A 26,582-nucleotide genomic window follows, 5' to 3' on the forward strand; every position below is an offset into this window, starting at 1 on the left:
GATACGCGCCCGAGATCTGCATATCGACGCGGATATTTATGAACTTCGACGTGGAATCGATCACTCGACACGCGGCGGCAGAGCCAACATTGCTGCCCCGTAGGTTGTAAATAATCTGTCGCGATTGCTTATTGAGAATGTTGCGGCAACTGCAACCTTCTGCATCGTTGCTGCTGATATATCAGCGTAAATACCTCGGCTAATTTACGTTTTGGCTCTGATCTAGGAAACCTATTCACCGGAAACTGATCTTGTCAAGGTGGACGAGACACATACTTTGGGGACAACGTTCGATTTTCTTGTGGGTAACGTCATATATTGAAATACAGTCAATTGTGTAGGGGAAGGGGGAGGTTAACGTAAAGTAAAGCTGAGGTCAGGAACTGTTGCAATAATGTATATATTTCCAACCTCGACGTCTCTTCAGTCCCACGATTTTGGCTGTCCAACGCGTGAATTGCTATAAAACAACCGGAGTGTCGCGTGGCTGTTCCTCTTCGTCGATCGTTCCCAGCCTAATGATCGACGCCAGTCGGCGGCGAAGATGAAGAATCTATAATATTCGGTATCGACTGTTCCCAACGTTTCGATCAATTAAAAATAGACCATCGGGTACGCGGAACGGGCGACCTTGGAGTACAATTGAACGCAGGTCTCCGATGTCAGAAGACGCCGTGGACTCCAATTGGAACTTGGAAGTGCAATTGAACGCTGATCTAGCGTCCTCCGCGGTGGAACGCTATATTTAGTCGGACCGGGAACCTTGTTCGGGCACCGAGTTGAGCTGTACGGTCGGCGAGCGCGGTTGACCAAGAATTCGTTAACCTGCTCTAATCGTGGCAATTGTGGCGGTGGAGTTTCGTCACGGTCGCAATTCCCTCGAAAGCACACGCGCGCGCAAGAAGAAAGCCGTGATCGGGCGACAATGTTTCGCGTTTATAAATCAGATCGGAGAAAGTTACAACCCCAATTAACCTCGGTGATACGGGATGACTCGCGCTACGGAGTTCGTTGAACCGATCCCCGAGGAACGAGCGGACGCCACGAGCCCTAATCGTTTTGGTCCGTTCACCTGATAAGAGCGAACGCTCGACGAAACTAACACGATAGAAATTTTCAACCTTCGTAGAGTATTTTGCGTTATTCTATGAAAGATAGCGGAAACTCGAATAAATGTGGATGTCATGGACGTGGCGTGGTACGTGTTCCGGTAACGTCGGTTGCATCACCGGAAGTGGAGGAGTAGGGACGACGCCTAGACGACACTCGAGACGTCTACGAGAACGTGATATTCGAAACGAAGTATTTTCTAGCAATAGCAATGAGGAAAACATTTGTTCGAAATAAAAAAATATCCCGGTGGAAACTGTTCGTCGATCGTGCATATTTTGCGGTGATTTCTGGGACACTCTGTATAGACACTGTCGACATCCGTCTTTCGGAATTCGGTCCTGGACCGCGTCTATCGACCGATAAGAGCTTCGATAAGCAGATCACTACACTTTGGGGCGTTCATTCATATTCATACTGGTCTGTCGTCTTAAAAATTAGACGCCATTGACGTAGCAATACGTTTGTGTGCACACAAATCACGTAGAACTACGTTTTTCAACATGTCCACGAATCTCGAGCCCGTTTGAAAGCTCCACTTCGCAAGATCCTCGATCAAACGTTTCGTTGGAACTTTTACGATAAACTTTCCAGCAGCGTGTTTCGCCGAAACGTCCATCCGTCCCGTTTTATGCAGTTTGAGCGTCGTTCGTCGCTCGTTTACGGCGCGCGTCACCAGCGTTTGTTTACAACGTCGAAAAGAGGGCGAGTCGCGATATTCCAGCGTTTCGAATCGGTTTCGTCGGCCATCGGGATTTTCTCTGGTTGGTCGCATGGCCTCGAAGCTTCTTCCCTTGGAGGATCAACGGATCGGTTCGTTCGATCGGGTCACAAAGAAGATTTGGCCAATAAATTGATACCAAACGATTCGTTTCGCACAGTGGTCGATCGTAATTCAATTGTCACTCCACGATGCGCAGTTTCGGGGCGGGCTCCTTTTTTATTGGGGTGATTGACTCCTCTGCGAAGGTCGATAATCGTTTTCTTCGTAACTCGCCGATTGGGAATCGCGCGTTTCGAGAAGTTCAGGCCTTCGAACGATCGACGGAACGCGTGCTCTATCGTAGCCCGACCGTTTCGCGAGAGCAATTAAATGCTACTTTCAAGCTGTATCGAAAATATTCTAACGTTACGTAAGAAAATGTTTATAAACCCACTACTGCGTTGATAAGATACCGCATTTATTTTGTGCTTCTCTAACGATACAGGAAACTTATGTAATAAGATAGCTCACAATCTGTACTTCAATTCTGTGATAAACCGAAGTCAAACGAAAACGTAAATAAATTAAAGATTAAGTACACAGGGGTTAAAGTGCACGAAATTCTTCTTTCTAAAAACAACGTTGATATTTGAACCTTGATACGAGTCTCATACATTCCTTTAGAAGGCAAAGATGCAATATTTGAAAATGTAAACAACATTTACAGGAAGTATACCAAATCTGGCGCAAACGTGTCAACGAATCAGGCTGTTTCGCGATACCTAGCAGAAAGTTTACTTAATTTAAGAGTCGTATTCAATTAAAAAATGGTGGAAGAAAGAATCTCGGGGCAACGATTGCTATTTGGGCGTTCACCGAGGGAACGGGCGAATCCGTCTTGAAATTCGTCGCACCCATTTGCATGCGGGAGCCGGTTCAACGAACCCGAGCAGGGGTCAATTCGGAGCGGGCCCTGGAACTTCCTTCAACGAGACCTAACCCCGTGAAACCTCGACCCGACATTGAGGCAATGAATTACGAAAATGATTAAGGGGGAGAAAAAAAAGAGGAGGAGGATAGAACCGTCGCGTTTGGACGCCGGCGCTTACGCATCGGCCGAATTCTGCGACGCGCAAAAACACCGAGCGAACCGACGTCAAACTTGGGTTAACGGTTTAATGAACAGCACCATTGTCCTGAGAGGTTCGCAGGGAATTGGGCCGAATTGCGTCACGGAACCAACCACGGGAAAGTGAAAATTATAATTTCGCGGTGTAAGAAACCCAGTGCTACGTGATCGAAGTCACATCGCTGATACACGAGTGTCAATCTGCCAGAAAGTACAGAGGTAGTCTCTGCGTTCGTTCGCCATGAAATTCTACTTGAATCGGTAATAGACGCAACACTATGATATTTCGAACAAGTTTGCTCCGATACTGCCTCCACGAAACGTAGTACTACGTTACCTCGTCGAAGTTGAATGCATTACTACGTTCACTCGAATCGTTGAGGAACACTGGTACGTTATTACGATGAACAACGTAGTATTACGTGATTTCGTGTTCGCGGCGAAACGAGTTGTTCGTATAGTGTCGTCAAATATGCTCACAGAATACTTCTGTGCGACCTATCAATTTATAGTTGACGCACGCGGAAGAGAAAGTGGATGGGAATTGTAATTTCGTGCTATGAGGAACGTGGTGCTACGTGATCAGTGTCACATCGACGATTGGTCGAAACTCGGAATTGTAAGACGGACGATTTCGATCGAACGGTTGAGAAACGTAGTACTACGCTTATACGGTGTCATTAGACTCTCTTACAGCGAAGTTCTGCGTGGCATATTAATTTGTAATACACGAGCGACAAATGTCATGCACGTGCCTCTAATTGTTTACTGATGCGGTTTTATGACTCAGTAATTTCATTAGAATCGACAGGATGACGCGCGGGAATACCTCTTAAAATTCGAATTCGACTCGAAAAAGTATAACTGCTGATGCATTACAGAAGCGTACCAAGACAGAGCAAAGTTTAGAAAGAATCACGGAGAACATAAAAGTCCAGGGTGACGCAGGGTTCACAGAGCGCGCGTGTTCACAGAAACGATCAACAAAGAAGTCACACGCATAGATTAGACGTTTACGAACAAAGAACCAGCGATATAAATGTTCATTTGTCGAAAAAGGACATCTGCTCTCAAGAACAGGTTCCATCCCCAATAACCAATTCCCAGAAAGAGGCTAGACGCGATTTTCAAGATGGCGTACGATCCCCAAAAACGAAACGGGGCGATAGATATCGCAAAACGAAGTCGGGGCCCATCCTTCTCCCTTCTGTCTCTCTCATTCACGCCTGGAATCCCCGTTCCCTTCGGTCTGTTCTCGGTCGTGTTCCGTCTTTCCTCCCCCTCGGGTCTGTCGTGTAACGTCGAGTTCAACGAACCCCGGGATGACGTGATACTGCCATGTTGGGAATTTATTATCTGACTCCGTTGTCCAACGACCCCCGCTTTTTGTGTATCGCGACGCAACCAGGCCGCTCCGGGTTAGTTCCTTTCCGATTTCAACGGGGGGAGAATCGGTTACTTAGCACGCGCCGTCACGTGGCGGCCGTCCGTCGGCGTGGATCCTCACGGTTGCAACCAACGGGCCCCGACTGCTAGCTGGTTCGAAGGAATTCGATGGAATTCGGACAGGTGGAGGTCAAATATAGAGGTCGAACGCTTTGTACTCCACGGGCGTCGCTCGTAAAGGTTAAACGTACCCGCGCGCGGGCTTTCGAGGAAAGTCGTGAAAGATAGTAGCGCGCGAGGTTCGTGGAGCACGTAGTACTACGTGATCCGTTGACAACGTGTTAGACCGTCGATTTTCTGACGCGCGACGCCCAGAATATCGTAGGACCCAGATAAGACGTGGTATTACGTGATCTGTTAACAGGCTATCACACCGACTTTTCGACGCGCGGTGGTGAAAATATCGTAGTTCTACGTGAAACAAAGATAGGACGTAGTACTACGCGACGCGTTGTTAGGTCGTCGGTTTTGTGATGTATTACGCGAATCGATACGTTACATAGATAGCACGTAGTACTACGCGATGTGTGTTAGACCATGCGTTCTGTGACACGTTGTGCAACTGGTTGACATGCATGATTTACGGGAATTTCGTACGGTGTTTTGTCGCGTGAAACGCGAATGGCACGTAGTACTACGTGATTTGTAGATATCGTGGTAGGTCATCGATTTAGTAACGTTTTAAGTGAATCAACACAGAGCAGTGGGTGAAATGTGGTCAACGCATAGTGCAACGTGATTTATTAATCATGTAGAACGTAGTACTACGTGATCCGCGATGAAAGCTTTCAAATACTGATTATTGCAATGAAATTTTGTCTCGTAAGAACACGATTTAATTCTTCTTCCACTGTGCGTATCAAATTTTGAGCTTCTTATATAATCAATTAGTAATTTCCAGTTCCAGTTACTTAACAAATCCAAGTAAGATTGATCGAAGCCTGCTAATGAAATTCCTGGAAATCTGACAGGACCAAAGTAGAACTTTCAAGACAGCTTTCGTTCGTACTTCACGTTTCACCGAGATAATTTCGAATATCAATTTGAAAGGCAGAAACAATTATTTCGTAAGAAACTAAAGTCCTTCTCAGGTCATTAACGCGTATGCAAAGGAAGATTACGGCGGCTGTAATCTAAAAAATTCGCGACTGAAATTCCATCTAACGCAGGTGTAGAAACATAGTCTTTGTTTACCAGGAACCACTCGCATTACGTGCGGACAGCTTTTTACTATCGCTAGGAGCGTCGTGTTCCGTGCGTTTATATGTCAGTTAATAAATATGCAAAACATTCCTCTATAAACTGACGTTAGACGCTTTACAGATATCCTGAACAATTTTAATTATTAAAAAATTCTTCCAACTTTTCCAGATCTGGAATCTAATAATTTTGGACAAACTATTCTATCGAGAGACAAACCTAGCGATCGAATTTACGTACACGCCTAAAAATAATCAGCTTTCGATCGAGAGAACAGAAACAAGACATTCTGTGTTCCATCGCCGAATTCTCTGATCGTTTCGATAGTGCTCGATTCCGGTTTGAATGTCATCCTCGACGTTTTCCCAAGCGAGTCCGAACCGCGACGTCATCCAACCAGAAATTCACTTCCCTCTTACGAGGCGGGTTTTCTATTCTCCTTGGAAACCCATTGGAAAGTTGCGAGATTGATTCCGCTTATATGGGCTCGCGCGAGTGAAGATGTTCCACGATGTCGCCTTAATCGACGGATCGGGTTATTCCTTGCGCTCCGGCAGCTTTCGAACGGCCTTGCAGAAACCGTTTTCCCGTCCCTGATCGACTCGCCAAACATCCCAGCGGTTGCTGTTGTTGTTGCCGGTCGGATGTAATCGAATGCAGCCGCGTCAGCGATGCAACTCCAAAGGTGACGCGGTCAATCTAATCGCGTTCCTCCGCGTTCGTCGTCGTTTCGCGGGAAATATTTCGCTGGGACCTTATTTAAAAATCCTTACCGAGAAGGAAAATTTATTCTTTATTCACTTGATTATTTTCGTATCTCGAGAAGGACAATATTAACGATTGGAAAATTGTACCATAACGTTGCCTCAAGATGCCAGATAATGAAAATATTTTTAAGGCGTTTAATACAGTCGCGAAGAGTTATTTATTACTCGAACGTGTCTGGCCGAGCGTTCGATAATTTTGACAAAAGATCGTCTTGGAGCCATCGAGGCGGATGGCCAAAGGGAATTTCATCCCTTTTGTTTCGAGAATTTTTCATCAGGGAAAACCAAGACGAGTAGTCGACCATTTTTTTTTCTCATCTCCGTTCTTATCTGTCTTTTACAAGGAGAATTATTTTCCTTGCCAGTAATATTCTGTGTATCGAAGTCGTTTAGATTAGGTTTTTGTTTCGCCGGGCCATTTCGGAACACTTAAGACGGGCCTGAAGTAATTAAAATTTGTCCTTTTGCCGCAACGATCGTGTCCCATAAAACTCGATGCGAATTCTTCTCCGAGAATTGAGACGTCTTTCGAAATTCATTTTTTGCACGATGTTTTTTTCCCCCCCTCTCGTCCCGCCTCAATTTATTCGGGATTCAAGCTCGTTAGTTTTCGAGAATATCGCGTTGGTATACCGATGTTAGTATCGCGTTTAACACGAGAACGATTCGAAAACGTCTGGGAGTGCATAGTCGATGAAAGCCTCGACACCATGACTCGAGACTCCTATTAGCGTTTTACTAAATTGACGCTAATGAATCCGGCCGACGAGATATGGAAATGACGAAAATAAATCCAATCGGAGATGTTTTTTTCGTCGCCGCGTAATGGCCGCGACTGGCTTGAAAATTTCATTTGAAATCGAGCCAGATCTCCTTTGACGCGGACTGATTCCAGGCGCAACGCGTGCCCGTCTTAATTGCTGTCATGGAATACCTCCGATGAGACGTCATTGTTATTATGAAGGCAATTGTTTGTCAACCGCTCCGATTCCAGGCTGGAATCCACAGCGTTCTGCATTTCTGTTGCACGACGAAACGAAACGGGTAGAAACATATGTAAAATTAAAATCTAGCTTCGATCAACAATCATTACCAAAGAGAATTTCTAGTAGCTCGAATAATTTTTAATATATCATTGATCACGAATAAAGTTTTCACGCAGAAAATATATAACAATGTTCTAATTAGAAGCTGCAGAGCCCTCCCAGCTCTGTCCCCTTTGCCCATAGGATTTCGTCGTTAAGATCGTACAGCGATCCCGTCAAAGAGACTTCGTACCAATTTTCGAAGGGTTGGTGGGGTGTAGACTACCCCGGTGCCGAAGAAGACGTTGATTGAACCGGCCAATTCACCGTGTTCCGTCTTTTGTCTGTTGCAGAGTGGAAAGCTCAGCGTTGCAGTTGGTGTACCCGCTGGATTCTCGTCCGGTGCAGCTAATCTTCCGGGGGTTGCAGGTGGTCAAGGAGAAACGAGCCCTTCTCCGAGATGTCTCGGGCGTCGTTAAGCCCGGCGAGCTCTTGGCCGTCATGGGACCTTCAGGTACGACGCCATCGATAGATTAAGAATCCTTTCCCCCTTTTTTTCCTTTCTCTCGTCTGTTTGGTTTCTCTGTCCACGGTAATCCTCCAATTTCGAGACAGATTGGCTATCGACGGGTGGCGGGGGAGGGGATTCCCCGTCGAATCGAGTCGAGCCTCGATCGAGGGATCGCTGTCCCCGGGTATAAGCTCGCGTCGATGGGAAACGCTTATCCCGGTGAATTTTATTTGTCGGGGATTTACGTTTTGCCTCGGTGGCGATTCGTACATGGACGGGCTCCGTGTTTGGAGAAGCTCGGGCAAATTGATTTTCCAAGAACGATCCGTGACAGGGGGGGAGCGAATTTTTTAAAGAAATATTGACGAGTATCTTTCAGCCGGACCGCGGCGCCGCTAATTAATTATTTAAGCATAACAGAAACGATATTTATGTGTTTGCTCGTATTAAACGACGGTCTCGAGCGTAAATAAAATATTCACGGACGCGGGAGTAAAAATCGCAGAAATATTTTGTTTCAGAATTCTATGCGCGCCTGTTGTATAGGTGCATCGAGAATGAAAAGGTTAAACTACGATAGCGCGGTGCTCTTAAATCACACCCGGTGAATATACTGGACGCAGACGCGAGAGCTTGCGTATCAGTTCGCGCCCAAAGCTCCGACACGTACATACTTCGCTTGGAAACCGATCCTCGCACCCCAGTCACTCGATCTCTATCCTAAACACTTATCGTTCATACGCGACGCGAGAAAAGTTTATTCACCCCGTCGTTGCGCGGCGACTCACGTTTTGCAACGCGATACACGGCATAGTTTGAAAACGCTGGACATTGGACTCGACGTCCAACGGGGCCGACGACCGCGAATCCTGACCTACTGGCGGACATAGAAATTAGGGCTGGGACTGTTCGTCGATCCAATTTTATAAGCGAGATTATTGCTGATAAACTACGATCATTTGATTACTCGTTAAATCAAAATTTTGCTAAATGGAACATTTTTCGGCGAAAGTAAAAAATTTCAAATCATTCTGGAAAAATTATTTTCGATTGTGGGGGTCAATTACAATCATTTTTGGTCATTAGACATACCTCCGAATTCCTACGCACTTTCGAGAAAAAAATTCGAGTAGATGTGAAATTTTTCGACAAAATTAAAAAATTTCAAATCGTTCCAAAAAAATTATTCTCAGTTGCAGGGGTCAATTACAATCATTTTTTGTCATTAGAGATGCCTCCAAAATCCTACCCATTTTCGTGAAAAAAATTCGAGTAGATGTGAAATTTTTCGACAAAATCAAAAAATTTCAAATCGTTCCAAAAAAATTATTTTCAGTTGAAGGGGTCAATTACAATCATTTTTGGTCATTAGACATACCCCCGAATTCCTACGCACTTTCGAGAAAAAAATTCCTTATTGAAAACCTAATGTGAGGCCAGAAATGTTTGGCCGAAATTTCATGCGAATCTTTAAAACATCATAACTCCTGAACGGATTGGACGATTTTAATGTTTCAAAATGCAAACAACGCGTATTTTGATGGAGAATATGTAGCAATTCTAAAAATATCCGAAAAGTTGATCATTAACCCCCTAAAGTGAGAAAATATCCATTCACGTTATCGAAATAAATTTTTAGATGAACTTTTACTCGCGAGACACGTATGAAATTTGATAAACATTTATGGAAGCTTCGCGAGCAATAGTTTATCTATTGTAAACGGGCCTAGGTCTCGTAACGAATAAAGATGGGGGTTTCGATCGCGATGGCGTCGAAAATTCGCCATTTCTATCTTTAACCGAGGCGCTGTTCGCGCGGTAACGAGACGATTGCGTCCCTCCGAGCGATATTTATCGCGAGATTCCTCGTTCCCCTCGATACTCGTTTAACAAGCCAGCTCGCAACCCCTGCGAGAACGCGGGTACAAATCATCCGGTGCTTTGCTGTTTCACGGTTTGTCGTTAATGTCGCGTTCAACGAGCCACGAGGTGCATTCGCCGCTGTATATCTCGCGCGCGAAACGATTCTAGGAATAAAATGTACCATTGCAGCGCGCGTTTCAGTGCAACGTTCGCTCGGAGGGCGCCGTTGAAACATGGTTTTAACGTCTTTGGTACCGAATAGGTGAACCAGTAACGCTGCAACGCCCGGGATGACTTAGACCTTGAGGCTCGAACTATGCACGCGTTGCTTTCTGGGTAATTGACAGTCGGGGAATAGTCGTTGAATAACTTGAATGCAACCGACGTCGCTACAATGCTTTATTTTTATTTCGACCGGGCATAAATCTGTCGAAAATCCGCAGCGAACAGGCACAAACATACGGAAAAGTCAGTGGTCTGGGTTAGAAACACCGACACTCGTACAGATAAACTGGACTAAAATACATTTTCGAATTTAATGGCCTCGATTCGCCATTGCGACTTACATAGTGAGATTCTATTGTTTCCAAATGCTGAAAGGGTAAAAGCTGACATCTATTCAAATATTTAAATAAATAAATTTACGACGACGATATTGGAATTAAAAATTCACCCTGTTTAATATAGATTTTACCAGGGATGCAGACCCAGCCGAAAATAGTCATTAACCCCTTATCATACAATGACGAGTCTTATACGATTATAATATAACGATTATTATACATTAAAATCAATACTTTTCCGTGGTCATTGCTTGTACGAACGAATTTATTTATTTGAAATTAAATCGTACGTCAGGGGGTTAATTTCGCAGATACGGTAATCGTAAATTTGTGTTCCAATTTATCGCTAATGGCAGGTTCGATTTTACGTGCAGGTTGCGGCAAAACCACATTGCTGAACTGCCTGTCCGGTCGGGTGGGCTTGGACGGTGGTGAAATCTGGCTGAATCGCGAGAGGCTGACAAAAAGATGGCGCAGAAGAATCTGCTACGTGCAACAGCAGGACATTTTCTTCCCCGGTCTCACGTTGCGGCAGACCCTCGAGGTGAGTCTCCAAAATATTCTCCCGGGACCGAAAGCTTCCATTTATCTCGATAGAAGTCTTTCCCCACATAAACGTGGCGTATTTAATAATTTATCAGACCTACCATATGCATCAAAAGGGACAGAAAATTGCTCGATCACATAAAGAGCAATGTCTTGGAAGATCTAATGTTCGTTCCGTGTCGTGGAGCTCGAAACAAATAGCGAGAGAAATTGTCGAACGCGTTGGTTCGCTCGGGCGAGCAAGTAGAAACGGACGAGCATAGTCAGACAGCGCCGGATACAATACTTCGGCGCGCCAGTGGAAACGAGTGAAAAATGGAAACAACGGTCGGACGGATTCGTCGTCGATGGACGGTTCGGAATTAATTCGTAACCGTTCGAAAAGATCAAGCCGTGTTTATTCGCGTGTAAATTAGTACCAAACAGGAAATGCAACATCAAATATCTTAAGTGGTGTGATGTTGGCACCTGTCCCCCGGAGCACGTAACAGACGAGCTGCAGCTGAAAGTGCTATTATAAAACCTCACCATAAATGACACGGCAGTCAATGTTCTGACGGGAGCACTAGAATTTGTATATTTATATCGCTATCTTTGTAGCCAATTTAACACCATCGCTGTCAGCCCGGTCCGCGGAGCCAAGAGGCTTAAAAATTATTTTTTTGATTAATTTTGCGAAACTGGTCCACGCGTGTAAAATTACGATATAAACTCAACACTGTAAACTACATAAAATTTTGATATACACTGACAAACGTTATTTATAGGTTCTCAATTAAAGTAGTAGTAAGTATCGAGTAACGAAACTGATTTCATTGAGCATGTCAGCTTATTTACGTTTTCGGGTTGATCGAGTATTTCTATAGCCGCGAACAGAATAGGAAGCCAAGGGAATTTCGAGATTCGCGTGCGGGGCAGCAGACTTTCCTCGTTTTCCGGGAAAATCGCGCGGCAACCGTGCCAAGTTTATCGCGCGAAATTTACGAAGGCTCGCGACCGAAAATTAGGAGGACACCTCGCGACGTGGGATCGCGCGGAATGCGGGCCAAAAGCCAACGGGCGTTGTTGCGTTTCGAGGATTTAAACGCGACTCGATCGTCAGCTCCATTCAGGCTTTTACGAGACGCCTTAAAAATTTCTGTGGACTTTGATTCCTCGGAGGACCTCCTTTGGTCGTCGATCTCTATCGCTCGAGGGGAGGAACGAACGGTTTGTAGGAAACTGAAAAATTTCGAGATCGGTCGCCTCTCTGTCTAAGAGTCGCCGCTCGGTTTCGAGGCTGCGACAGTTATAGAGACGCCGTCCGTAGTCCAGTTTCCCTGTGGCCGAGAGACGACTGTGCACGCGGCGAAATATCATCGGCCGCCACTTTCTCTCTCCGCATAACGGATCCTCTTGTGTAACGGACTCGGGCGTCGAGAAAATGGCACGTCCGTCCGCGTTGGTTGGCAGCGCAGGGTGTGTCGACCCACAGTCCCGTCGATCCTTTAAAGCCGCGTGCACACTTGCCGCGAAACTTTCGCGACGACAGCCCGACCACCAAGGATGAAACTACGTGTCGAATTTTCGAGTATTCGAATGCAACTCTGTGTACTTGACTATTCGAATAATGCGCGCCGGTCGACCGTGACGCGGAATCGTTTTTATGCATTCGAAATCACGCATGCGATTAAAAACGTACTCAAACGCGACTTAAATTGCATTTATTTACATGTTGAATCGTATTTATTTATGATTGAAATTCGTAGATTTGAATTTTGTTTAATCATAATTTGGATCGTTACGCGGGTCGACGACCCTACCGCTCGTGCAAACGTACGAATTCAATGACTCTTACTCCCACGTTAGCAGGATTTCCTTTCGTTGCACTATTTAATGGTTACGCGCGGCAGAATTTCAATTCGACGCTTAAGAATACCGGAAGCAATCGACCGTTTGATCGCCTGTTTTCCATTGATTTAAGCGAGTCCTACCATATCGAAATGTTGTTTTCTAGCATTCTTATAGTCGCGTTCTTCCGTCAAACGATTAATTCATTAATCGGGCATAGAATTACGGGACCACCCAGGAAGAACTCTTTCACCTTCTCTGACTTTGCACTTTGAATTCCTAATGCAACTCTGTTGGGTTAGGTCTGGTGTTCCATTGGGATTATTTCAATATTTTATGGGTATACGAATATTATTTGAGTATCTCGTTAAATTATGTTCTGTTACTGACCAATCCTTGAACATGATCGATAGCAATGTTTGCTAAAAAAAAATATTTAAGCTAAGCGCGATTAGTTTGAAAAGCTTTTCCTCGTTAGGGCGTGTTTTCTATACGTGGCGGTTCTCGACCGCATTGCAGTGGCTTTTCCCAGTTAAACTCTGGCCGAACCGGTAGACAAAGCCTTACGAATTCTAAAGGCCCGCCCGAGGCGGCTCGTGTTTTCCTTCGATTTCGCGGTAGCGACGCGGCTGGCTCCGTACCCGCCCGAATTATCGCGTCGTCGCCGAGGAAAGTCCGTGCACTACGTGCAGAATCGCGCGCAGTCGATGGAGGCTCCTATCCCGGCCGTCGAACGACAAAGGTGTGGCTCTCGTTGCACCGGCGATTTCGAGTTTCCTCTTTCGCTCGAGGATTTCCAGCCGCTGGATCGCGTCGATCGCTGTATCTTTATTTCACAATCGAGAAGAATTCGAAGCGTTCCTTGGAAACGCGCGAGACGTTTCCCAACCGATCCACCTTTCGGTTGAATCATCGCTCGTTCTGTGCTCTTCGTTCGGTAAAGAATTCTTTTTCATCGCGTTTCAGAGTTGTGAACAACTTTTTCACAAATAAATCTGAAATTTGGATTCGTTGGTCGGAAACGAAGCTCCCTCGACATGGAGGCTGAAAGTAGGTCGAAGAAAAGGACGAAAGGTGGCCAAAAAATTGAACGCACTGCCATGAAAGGGTGTAATCGAGGAAGAGGTCGACGGGGCGTTATCGTAATTGATTTAACGATCGCGATTACGAGCGGTGCATCCCCGGGGGGTGCGTGTCAGATGATAATAATAGACACAAAGTGGCCTGGATGTTACGAAACGGAAATGCACGTCCACGCCGGCGGCTGTTGCTTACATTACTGTTTAATGCGTAAACGGGGCCGGCCAGGTCGAAGGCGGACGGCGCCGAACGATACCGATCTATCCTGGTCTCCTCTCCGCCGGCATAATCACGCGATCTTTTTCGTGGGTTTCAGTACCAGGCCAGGCTGAGGCTTCCGGACACGTTCTCGCACTCCCAGAAGATGCAGTGCGTGGATCATATCATTGAGGTCCTCGACCTCGCCGCCTGCCAAGACACCAGTGAGTATAGATCCAACCGATCCATCGATCCCACCAAGCCCACTTTTTCCCTATCTGCTTCGTGACCGTAGTTCTTTGAATCACTACAGGAAATGAAAGGATCGAAAACACTTGCTTCTGAGTTGCAACTTTCTCGGGATGTTAGTCACGAATTTCATTATTTTTCAATAATACCACCTTGAGAAACTATTAGATTTGTCTCTGTCTCCCGTGAGATTTTTGTCTCAAGTCCTTACACCATACAGAAATAGGACAAAGAAATATCTACTTTTTTCGTAAATCTGAAGACTGTTTCCGCGGTAGACGCGTTAAAAAGAACGAAAGCGACAGCAGTTGACACTTCTTGTTTCTGTGGTAGACGCTCGGTGAAAGCGTTAAGAAAGTAGACGCCATTGCACGTTTTTTAAAAAGAACTCTCCAATTCTAAGAATAATTGCTCGATTTTTTCCTTTTACTAAATATAGATCTTGCAAGACCTTATCCGACCCCATGTAGGTCATCCTCGAACACAAAATAATCTACGATATTGCACGTACAAAATTGTTTCAAAATAATATACACTGTAATAAACCGTACAATGTATATTTCTCTCGAAGATGATCCGTAAGTCAATTTATTTTTAGTTTTTTTCTCGATCGAAGAAAAGCAAATTGCACATCGCGTCAATAGTCGTATAAACGATCAAGGACGTCGGATTCGTGATCGATTTTCTGTTCTCGTGATCCGGGAGATCAAAGTCTCCCTGTAGATCGGGACCAATACACAAAATTGTCCCACTTTCTTCGTCCGCGGGACGCCCGCGCGTAAATCCGCCGTAATTTGTTTATGTACGCGAACCGAGAACCCCGTAACAATTTACGACTTCCACCGGTAAGAAACGATCCTGGCTTTCAGTGGACGGAGCGTCGCTGTTCCCGCGATTTTGATTGACGATTTCCGCGATCGTAACTCATCCACCTTTCGCCCGTAAACCCGGTCCCAGACGATACTGGTCGCTGGTGCTTATTTCCATTTAAATAAAAACGCTCCTGACGCGTCCTTCAGACTTCCACCCAGCGACGTCCTTTCCCGAGAAACAGATCCTGCGACTGGAATTCCAACTTTCAAAGGCGCGAAACTCTTAAACGCTCTGCATAAATGTTCAAATTGGGTCGAAAGTTCTTGTAAGTATCGAAACTCATGCAATCATCGAGGTAGCATCCTCGTATTCCGAATTGTTGGAAACACGAACAAAAATAAGCGACGCTTTTCCAAGCAATTTTTATGAAACTGTCGTCCCACTTTCCCGTTGATTAATTTTATCCGACAGTTAGCAATTCCTTCTGACATCGAAAACATCTCTCCGCGAGGAAACGGCGAGACTAATAAGACCCGCTCAGGCAGTTAGTTTTAATTAATCGGGAATACGGTATAACGAGAACGTTTGCTCGTCTCCCCGATGCTACTTGTGCTGCAATCGCGTTTTGTTTACAGTTATCGGGGATTACACGAAAAGAGGACTCTCTGGAGGCGAGAAGAAAAGGACGAGCATAGCTTGCGAGCTGCTCACCAATCCGTCGCTAATGTTGCTCGATGTAAGCTACTTAATTGCACCGACAGCTTTTCGGATTACCGTTTCCCCGCGATATTTCAACTTGGAAACACTTCGAGTCACAAATTTCGAAATCACCAAACATAATGCTTTTACTCTAAATTCGTTAAGCGATGATTCACGTCACTTTGCAATATTTTATTTCATAAAAAAATAGTTCGTGCTTTGTTTTACAAATTTAGAGTTTATACGAGTATAGGGAAAAATTCCACTCCGTGGGATAGTTTTTAGTAACAAAGTGGCGCTAAGAAGACGAGACAAAGTGAGATTAATTTTTCCGCTGTCGTTCCTCCCAGGAACCAACCAGCGGGCTGGACTCGCATTCAGCACAGGCGCTTATTTCACGACTGAAGAAATACGCGGAGCAGGAGGGCAAGAGCATTGTGGTGACAGTGCATCAACCCAGTTCCAGGATGTTCCACAGCTTCAGCAAACTTCTTCTGTTGAGCCGGGGCCAGGTGGCGTACTACGGCTCGACGTCGAATATTGGCAGGTTTTTCTCCACGATAGGACTGACGTTGCTTCCGCACTATAACCCCGCTGACTTCATACGTGAGTACTCCACGATCGTACAAACGACGAACCAGAAAGCATTTATCTGGTTATTTGACACGCGGTCGACGCGAACAAACAATTAGAAACGCGTAGTTTGGAAAAATGATTTATGCATTCTTAGTCGGGAATTCGGGAATTAAACTGAATTTTAACAATTTAATTTACCATTCGCAAGATATTTTCCCTCTGGCGTTTTAATAACTCGAGGAACGAACGCGTTAATCCGTACGAATGAAGCCTCCTTTATATTTCTGCGGCGTAGAATTAAAAACGAAATTAAACGCCCGGAATACGTCCACCTCTCGGTTTTTAAATAATAAAAAATAGCAATTAGAAAGCCGCAAAGTGCAATAATGGTTAACGAGCGGGCCCAGTCGGATAATTAAAAAGGCCTCGTCGCGTTCTACAATTCCCGAATGTAACGGGTAGACCGTGAATTGTTTCAGTGGAACAAATAAAGGGGCCAGAAGAGGTTCGGGAGCGCATCGTGGCCGCTGCGAGGAACGCAAGACAGGGACCCGACTGCCCACCGGAACTTCGTCCGGAATATAATCCCAGCCAACATCCGCTCTGCGACCATCTCATCCATTACCACGAGCACCACATCAGCCACAACGGTATAACATAGCGTGCAACCCGCGGTGTTCGTTAGCCCTGGCGTTCGCACACTCTGCCCGATAAATAACCGTGCACCCGGGCTGTAAAACGCGAAACAAAATGACGTAGTATTGTCAGCCGCGCGTCGTTAACGAGGATTTCTCGTGCAACCACTACGAAAGTGGCTCGTGCTTCTGAATTTAAAAAATGGATCGTTGATTTAGTATCGATGTGTACGAGGAGAATAAAATGTTTTCAGCTGCAATGGAGAAATTTAAAAGAGTTTAACTTGAATTTTCTCTTGCCAAGCGTATCAAAGATAAAATTGTTTGCAAAATGTGTGACGGACGGTGCTTGTACCGCCAGTAGTTTAGACTGGTTATTTATCGGGCAGTGTACGCACTGGAGCCACTCAGACCGCGTTTGGAATCGTTGCGGTTCGGGTTCGTCAGCTTAAATCTCGAAGATCGAGTGTCGACACGAACCGTGTCGGTCTTTCTAGGTCGACGTATCTGTTTACACGCGACGATTTTTGGGATATCGAATCGAGCCGGATTATCGACGATGGTGGCTCGATGACATTTCGAAGCGAATAGTTCGGTGAAAGAAAGGTGGTTTTAATCCTCGACCGGTACGCTGGAGTATAGCTCGACGATTGTAGGAGCTGGATAGGATGTAGACTCTTTAGACTCGATTTTGAAAAAGTAAATGAACCAAAGTCGTGGAATAAAAAACACAATTGCAATTGTATCAGATTCACGCAACATAAATTTCTTATTGCGTCTATTACTTTCGATTTAAATGAATCGGTATAAGCCAGCGAACATTAGCTGGTATATCGTAGTTAATTTGATCATGCTGGGTTCGGTTAAGCAGGACGTTAACAAAGTAGCGTGAGCATTAATTTAATCGTCAAAGCATAGAATCTTGACCGACGGAGTGGAATTCTTGTTACGTAATTGAGATAGGTTGGGATTAGTTTGGAATATACACTTTACTCGCCCGAATGTCTGTAATTACCGCGATGCTTAGATTAACCTGTTATGAAATTGCACGTTACAAGATTTCTACACTTTCTGTTAAAGCTGAAATTAATATTAGAGCCGACGTATAAATTTATATGATATAATATGTCGATAAATTCGACACAGGAAACCACAGTTTCGGATAGATTATTCCTATAACGGGTTACGTAAGGCTTCGAAGATTGCTATCGTTCCATCGATCGGGGATTAAAAACAGAATTTGCATACACTCTCGTTTTCTAACGTCGACCCTCTAAAATAACTGTTCGACCCAAAAGTTTATCGCGAAAACTAAATGCTCGTGATTTAACATTATTTTAAATAAAGTTCCCCCGGTTTTGGTACCAAAATGGTAGCCTGGTGGTGCTCGATGGATTATCGAGTGCTCTTTAAAATTTTCCCGTGCAATAATTTCCCGCGCGAACGTCGAGAGACGATCTTCGAGGCAACCTTCAACCCTTCATTGTGCGGATGATTTACAGTGAAGGAAGACGAAGGTCGTACGCTGTGGTTGGACACACAAAGCCACGCCAGCAGCAGCGCCAGTTCCGCGGACGATGACTATTCCTGGCAGTGGCCCACCAGTTTCTGGTCGCAATTCAAAGTGAGTACCGTTTCTGCGAATGTTTTCCGTAATAGGAGTCGAAACTGCCGCGCACCGGGGCTTTATTATTCCACATAAAACCGAATAAGAGGGCAGAACGAAGCTTTTCGGCGAAACGGGGACGCGGAAGAACGTTTTTGGCGCGCGTTCCATCGATTCCTCGACGAAACAACCCTCCATAACGCCATAAACCTATTTTTTCAAAATCTGATTTCACCTTCGTAAAATTTAGGGGTTATATAATATTTTAAAGAATCTTTACCCCGACGTACACTTAAAAATTATTAGATGTTTAATACCGTAGAGTATTTTCAAGTAATTGTACGAACGTCACAAAATGGTTTCTTAAAAAATTCTACCATATTTGCTAAACAAAACGAAGGATGTAACAGGTGGATATCCCCGGATAGAAACATGTAGTAACAGCGAAGACTTTAAGCAGAATAATCTCCCTGCTTAAAATGTTGACTCTAGGCTGATTTACGGCTCTAGGATGATGAATGCTCTGAAAATATTATTCTGATAAACACGTAGACCGTGTTTGTTCAGTATCGTAAGATGTTGAGGTTTCTTTTCGCGTTTGTCTACTCTCAAAACAGGGATTCGATTAAAAGAACATGCGTTCGAATGCATGGGAAAGTAACGATCAAGGAATTGCAGTATTGTTTTAGTTCGTAACTTCTGTTTTGAAATGGTCTTATAGTGTACGTAGTATAGGTTGAGAGTTGTTCGATTTGAAAAAATTGCAAATAATCGGTGTGCAACCGAATATAAACGAATAGCGAGACAATTATGTAGGGCAACGGCGCAGTTTCATCGACGTTTCGTGTTTCTGCGCGCGCGAGCGAAACACGAGGAGAGCAGTATTGGAAGCTGGCCGAAGGCGAGATCGAAAAGTTCGATTGCACGCAAGAAATTAATAGAGCATGGAACGGTAATGTGAAAATTTAGATGAGTGACCTGGTATGCGACAGATAATACCGCGGGAAATGGAAATGACATCAGAATTCAAGTGTAATGCTCGCATTAAATTCATATTAATCTTTGGCTATTTTGCCAGAGACGGCTGACGCATTCCAGGTAACTTTCCAGCAGAAATCGGCAAAAATTCTACTCGAACAACAAACGCACAGCAATTTACGACGAAGGAAAATATTTCTAGCTGGATCTCTTTCGGTTAATAAATTCAGAATATTTTATTACTGAAAATAATGGAAATATTCAAACTAATTTTTTCAAGACGTTTCGTAGGCGTTATTTTCACAGCAAAAATGGAATTTTCACGGCTCGCGGAATCGGCTGGAGCAATTTTCCCTTGTTGAAAATTTGATCGGGCAATTTTCCAGCGCGCGAGAGTGAAACCGAGTAATCCCGTCGCGTTAGAAATTAACTGGATCGAATTAAAAACCATGGTGCGATGAATTAAACCGCGGGAAGCTGCTTGTAACGTCAGGTCCTCTAATATTGGTCGCGTAATTTACATTCTGCTGGGTGCACCTAGACGCGGTAGACGCCTAAGAAATATTTAATCTCGCTTTTGAATTGAAACGGATCGTTATATAGCCAATGGACGAATTAAGTATGCATTAGAACCGAGATTTACGATACTCGAACATTTTATGGGTACACTTTTATTTCACGTATTTTTTTTATCGAACGGTTTGGAAATATAAATATGGCGAGCTGTGTCTCGCGATCTTTAAATTCGTGAAAATTGGTATAAGAATAGACGTAATAAAAATCCGCTATAAAATTTGACGCGCGTGACAGTAAAATTTTATCGTGCGTCGAAGCTGTCCAGCGATGGCATTGATTTCCTATAGCCGGTTTCGAGCACAGCTTTTCGACGCGTTAAGCAGAATCCGTGACACGAATCTGTTACTGAAAGATGTAGTTGCAAGGGTTGATAAATTACACAGACCTAAGAAGCATCAGATTTCAAACTCGCTATCGATTCCAAATTATCAGCACGATTGAAAAACTTGGGACCATCGTAGGTATCGTATGGGATTCGTATCGCTGTTTGTCGCTCGTTTTGCAGCATTTGGGGACTCGTGTCGATTTAAATGGTAGACATTCGAGGCGCAGAGTGGTCCCCGAATCGAAGAATGAAAAGTGCTCGCGCGACGCGTCGCAAAAGAGGACCGACCGCGCAGAAAGGGGAACTAGGTCGCGTTTACACGGTTCGCCATATCCGGATAATTACCCGGACCGGTATGCCCGTTCCTGATGACGCCGCTCTTTGTACGAACGCACCTCGCCACTTGCATCACTTTTACCCGGCGGAACCATTCTTCTAGTTGCGTTTCAGCTCGACAAACGCCGAGAGTGTTTCACCCTTTCTGCACTCCCACCGGGCAGAATCCTCAACGTCTTCAAACGATTACAATCGCTCGCAAATAATACCAAACAAATATAAAGCTTCTCTCAATAACTGTTTCGAAACGATAATACCATAAATCCTTACCATTTTCAAGCAAATATTGAAAATACGATTTTGTAAAATAGAAAACTGTGCTCGGTGCTTGGCTACTGAGAATTTTATGCAATCTAGAAAAATGATTTTATTAATGGTTTTTGGTTTCGAGTATAATTTTGGATTATGCATAGGTGTGGTATAGCGGGATTAAAAGGTCGTGACTACGCATTACGAATCGTTGGACACCCCCTGCCCCACCCCCGATCGTCGTCGGGTAATTGAGTAATTAACGATGTCAAGTTCCTCTCCGTTCTTTCACGGTTAAATGGCGTGCGTATATAGTTGTAATTTAAAGAGGCCTTCGGAACCAGCATTGTGCAACTTTGCGTTCTATTTCCTCACGGCCGTCGATATAATTGAACTCCACCAAAGAGGTGTAGCGGAGCAACCTTGCAATCGTGACATTGTCGCGCGCACGGGGGCAACATTTCTATCATTATAAACACGCAATTAGCAGAACGCGCCTCTAGCTACCAGCTCGATTCGCGATTCGATAACGAATTACCAACCATTCTCCTCAACCCTTTCGATACTCAATTCCGTCAACAAAACTAAATATATATTAACACATTCTAACATCCACGTATAACTCCTGAAAATTTCAATAAAATCTATCAATCGCAAAAATACTTATATTACATTTTTAATGTACACATGTTGAAGGAATTCTGTATCGTTAAAATCTTCAATTATACAAATTTGTCCTTTTAAAGTGGACATTTCAAATGAAAATCCATCAAAATAATGAAGCTATATTATTCACAAACGTGAAAGTCCGCCAGTTCGACGGGCACCGAAAGAAATTTTGTCCGATTCGACGTGTTTGCCTGGTGATTTCAATGCTAGAGTATAATCATCGTAATTACGTTCCCGACGTCGCGGTGAAATTAAATTTGTACGCCCGCCGACGGGTGTAATAATGATCGTACGTCAAGTTTACACGCGAAATTGCGTTGTTTGGTGATTGCAGGTATTATCAGAAAGAAACTTTCAAGAGGCACGGCCACGGATGCTGTCTCGTTTGAATTGGCTGCAAACGATAGCCCTCGGTTTGCTCGCCGGGCTGCTGTGGCTGAGGCTTCCCAGAACCGAAGCAGCTCTGCACGACATCCAGGGCTGGATGTTCTTCAGCACCACGTATTGGATGCTCTTTGCGCACTTCGGTGCACTCTCCAGTTGTAAGTTTACACGTATTTTTTTTCGTCCAATCCTTTCGTCGTTACAATTCATGACAGACGACAGGAAATTATATCTCGAAACGTCTCGTTGCGTAATTAAAAATCGAGTTTTTGCCAGAAGCTTCTTTGCTTCGTAAAAGGAGTTCTTTTATTCGTCGTAACGAACGCGGGAGATAAAAGCTCGCGGAACGGAAAGTTTTCAGGTAGCCATTGCGCAACGCGCAGAAGCAGATGGAGCAGATTGGTTAATTGAGCCACGACGATGCAACGTGCTCAATCAGCCATTCAGCGATGCCCGTTTTTTTTTATAGCAAAGATTTGCAAAGGACCAGAGAACGGGTCAATCAAGAATGTTAGTCATGTAGGGCGCCGTGACCCACTGAGCGCGCGCCTGGTAATTGAGGCCCTTTTGTCGACGATGCCGTGCAAAACGAGCGTGACGAATTTCAGACGGGGAATCAGACTGTAAAATGACGCTCGACTCGGTGACAAATTAGAGATTCGTTCGCGAAGGAACTCTCCCGCTGCCGCTTTTTTTTCCTTTCTTCGTACCAAATCGAGTCGAACGACTTCCACGGACGGGTCATCGTTCCAAAGGGGGAGGGAGCTCGATTACGCGGAAACGGATACTCGGAAGAAATTTTTAATTGGTCGTCGACGAGATTTTTCAAGGACTTCGATCTCAATTATTTCCTCTTGGTTCCAATTACTTTACGTCTACGTTTATTTCGATAGTGGAGGGAGCAGTTAGTCAACAATATTTACAGTCGAATAGCAGTAGGGTGGAACGTCGAAGACTACTTAATCGTAGAAATACTATGCTGACTAATTTTATTTGAAATAAATGGAACTCGAAGCAAATAACAACCTGTGACATAAATTTCACGAGATCATCAAACAATTTGCATGCACCCTCTAAGGAAACACAACGATAATACAACATAAAAAAATTTATTATCTATTTCGTAAGAAAGTGTTAGTAGTAGGTGATCGAAGAAAAGTGTCCGAGTGCAAAGGTTAAGGGTTAAGAATGTATCGATTGCAATAGAATGATGTATCGAGTATCTATAGCGAATGTTTGTTAGAAGAGGCAGACGCGTCGGGGCGAGGCGCGGATGAAAATAGCGAAGAGCTACTTTTAAATTCATCGGAGATGAAAATTAGCTGAATCCATCTCCGGGCGATTTCACTGACGCGTCCTCCGAGAAGAAAGTGCAATAAAGATTCACGCTCGGCGAGCGAGCGGACAGCGTCGACAGATAACCGAGACCCGGCCGGATAAAGGTGACAAATCGTCGGGAACAAAGGGCAGTAAACGATAAAACGGAAAAGTTAATAGACGCTCGGCTATTCCCCGACTATTTTAGGAGCCGCATAACTTAGGCATAGAGTCCGCCACGGTTCTAGCCGCGGCTCCCTCGACATCCGTGTGGCGTTTTACAATCGTCGTCACTTATCCCCCCCGTAGAAAGCGAAACGGCCCGGCCAGACGCTAAAAGCGAGCTCGAAAAGGACGCCAGTTCCCGTCCAGCTGTAAAACCGATTTTAGCATCGTCTTTGATTCTTCTCTGTCCTCCCTTTCTTCTTCAACCCCTTTCTCGTCGTTCACACTGCTCCACTCCGCATCGAAATATTAAATTGATCGTACAGACTAATCGTCGAACGGCCAAACTCAAATTACTGACTTGGGGCCTCGAAAGGAAGAAATTGCAATACATTTTCGAAAACCACCCCATCTCGACAACCTTGAATTTTTTTGTGGATCGTCGATGTATTTGAATTGGAGTTTTCTTTTCAGCGAGAGGAAACGAGGGTGTTTGTTTGAAATAACGTGAATACAAAATGTTTCTTTCAGTTCCTCCGGAACGCGAGGTTATCAACAAGGAGCGGTTGTCAGGATCGTATCGGCTCTCGGCCTATTACCTGGCGAAAATGGTCGGCGAGCTGCCGCTTACGATTACACTGCCCGCGGTCTACCATATCATTAGTTACCCGATGTTGGGCTTCCACAGTCCGGCAGTTTTCGTCACTCTGCTGGCGTTCCTGTTACTCAACACCGTTGTAGCGCAGGTACGTTTCATTCACCTTCCTCGCGAAAAATAAAAACCACGACGGGGTGAGTATAGCGTGCGGGGTGAACGCTCGACTGGTAGCAACCGTGGTCGCTCGTACGCTATCTGTCGAAACGAGTTCGACGAACTCCATTTACGAAATTTTACATTCGTTTCTAAACTTCGCTCGCGAATTTTTTTAAATGGACTTTACTAAAATTATTCTAGAAACTTAAAAAAAAAAATGATTTCCTTCTGCGATAGTAGACTTCCAAAGGCCGTCGAAGACGTTAACAAATTCCTGATGTGTTACGAATATTGTCACCCGCAGAAAGGAAAGGTCTGCCTACGCGGTATTAGCATAAGCCGTTTTAATGAGAACTTAACTATTAAACGTTTAGATAGAACACTGATTTATCGCGACATAAGCTGTCTTCGGTATTGAAACGACATGGCGTTAAACGATAAATTACAGACATTTTTTAACATTTTTCGAAGCGATTTTAAATCGAAAGAGGCGTTTGGAGTTAGTGGAACGAGTCTAGGAAAAAGTGGCAGAAGCTTGTCGCGCTGCTCCAACGCAATCGAACTTTTTCCTCGACGCGAAACATAAACAGCAAGAATTTCGCGGTTTCATTTTTTTTTCGTTCTTCCCCTCCTCCCTCCTGTCAGCCCTCGACACTGTCCACCTACGGTCAATACTAAGTCATTGTAGCATGAAAGGCGGTCGCGATTTACTTTCAAAACCACCTACCTATTGACGGAAATGAGTAACTCTCGTGTTTCACAATGCGCACCGACGTGTACAGTCGGGCTTAGAAATTCGAGTCCGTCTACAAATTCGACTAAAATTTCCAAAGCACCTACTTCGAACAGAAGCACCCTGCGTTTATTGAGAATTATTCTTACGTCTGATAGTCGAAAGTTATTTTACAGTATTTTTGTTTCAATACGGTGGATGAACAACAATGAGAATACTGTCTAGCAATCGAAGAGCAAATAAAAATTCCTTTTCAGTAGAAAAACTAGAACTTCCAGTACTCGAGTGTTCGAATTATAATAGTCGTCGAATTGACTAGTCCCAGTCGAATGTTGAACGAAGCTGTACAGAAACGTTTGAAACGCAGGAATATAACAAACTCTAAAGGATCTTGCACCCGTCTGATTTCAGAGCGTGGGATTCTTCGTTGGCGCCTGCTGTTTGGACTTCCAGGTTAGCATAACCGCGTCCGCGCTTTACACGCTCGCGACGCAGCTGTTGGGTGGCTATTTGGCGACGGCGGTTCCACCGTGGCTCGCGTGGGCCAGATACGCGAGCATGGTGCACTACGCCTATCAGAACATGCAAATCCTGGAATTCGGCGTCGGCGAGCCGATCACGTAAGTTGATAAACTCCAGATATCTATCTCATCGCGTGCGTCCTTGCTACTTCTTCGACAATTCCACCTGGAACCAAACGTGTCCCAAGAATCTCTCCTTGGCATCTGAGATTCTTTATTGCGTCTAACCATGTTCCATCGTGGTACTTGGATTTATCCTTCCTCGACAACTTTTTAATGGTTGCAAGGCTCCCCGAGTGTACTTTGCAGTTGAAACTCCCTCCATTTGGTTATTCCAGAGTAAACATTATAATTTACTTAATGATAGCTGAATATATCTTCCATCAGTAACCCTCGACCGTAGTTTTGTACTTGAGAATTTACACCATTTGTTATTCTATACGTAGCTACGAATTGTCGTAAAGCATATGTTCGTACCCAGCTGTAACATTCGAACAGTTTGCACTGATTTTGCAGTTCCGAGATCCCCCAATTAGTAGAGTGTAATTGGTGGAGCGCGTTTCGTTGACGCCGATTCTTCGGATCGATCTGGGGTTGGGAGGGGGGCTTATTAAATAAAAACCGTGACGGAAGTTGGCGAACACCCTCGAAGAGCCGCTAATTGCAACGGAGGAACGTCGCGTTTAAATAGTAGATGAACTTCAACCGGGACAACCCTTGTGCATTATTCAATTCCCTCCCCTCGGTCCTCCTAGCCGCTTCAACCCGTCCGACTCGAGATCGTGAAATTCCCGAGTCTCGCGCGAGATCCCGACCAATGATCCGCGACGACGCGTTAATCGGGTTAGCCACGGCTGATCCGTTTAACTGCTCGAATCCAGAGGCGAAAACGAACGAGACGGTTCGGGCGGGGGAGTCGGAGCCAGGAGCGTAAAAAACTGAATACCTCGATTACGCGATCAGGGTTATAAACGGGACCCTCGACAATGGGGGATAACGCATATCTCGGATCGATATTAACCAGCA

General features: G+C 44.7%; 1 protein-coding gene across 2 annotated transcripts in view; it reads left to right on the plus strand.

The window, feature by feature from the left end:
• The window catches only part of LOC122398153 (ABC transporter G family member 22), a 163,104-nt gene that overhangs the window by 134,211 nt on the left and 2,311 nt on the right, over window positions 1-26,582 (plus strand). For both annotated transcript variants that reach the window (XM_043397815.1, XM_043397816.1), the window contains 10 exons: window positions 7,734-7,894; window positions 10,692-10,861; window positions 14,090-14,195; window positions 15,669-15,769; window positions 16,083-16,338; window positions 16,788-16,958; window positions 18,446-18,567; window positions 22,017-22,224; window positions 24,080-24,294; window positions 25,447-25,655. In XM_043397815.1, the coding sequence (XP_043253750.1) occupies window positions 7,734-7,894; window positions 10,692-10,861; window positions 14,090-14,195; window positions 15,669-15,769; window positions 16,083-16,338; window positions 16,788-16,958; window positions 18,446-18,567; window positions 22,017-22,224; window positions 24,080-24,294; window positions 25,447-25,655 (1,719 nt within the window). The remainder of the gene's footprint in view (window positions 1-7,733; window positions 7,895-10,691; window positions 10,862-14,089; window positions 14,196-15,668; window positions 15,770-16,082; window positions 16,339-16,787; window positions 16,959-18,445; window positions 18,568-22,016; window positions 22,225-24,079; window positions 24,295-25,446; window positions 25,656-26,582) is intronic.

This window comes from Colletes gigas, unplaced genomic scaffold (assembly GCF_013123115.1).
Source record: "Colletes gigas isolate AHSC1104 unplaced genomic scaffold, ASM1312311v1 Colletes_gigas_Sc00011, whole genome shotgun sequence".
Lineage (NCBI taxonomy): Eukaryota > Metazoa > Arthropoda > Insecta > Hymenoptera > Colletidae > Colletes > Colletes gigas.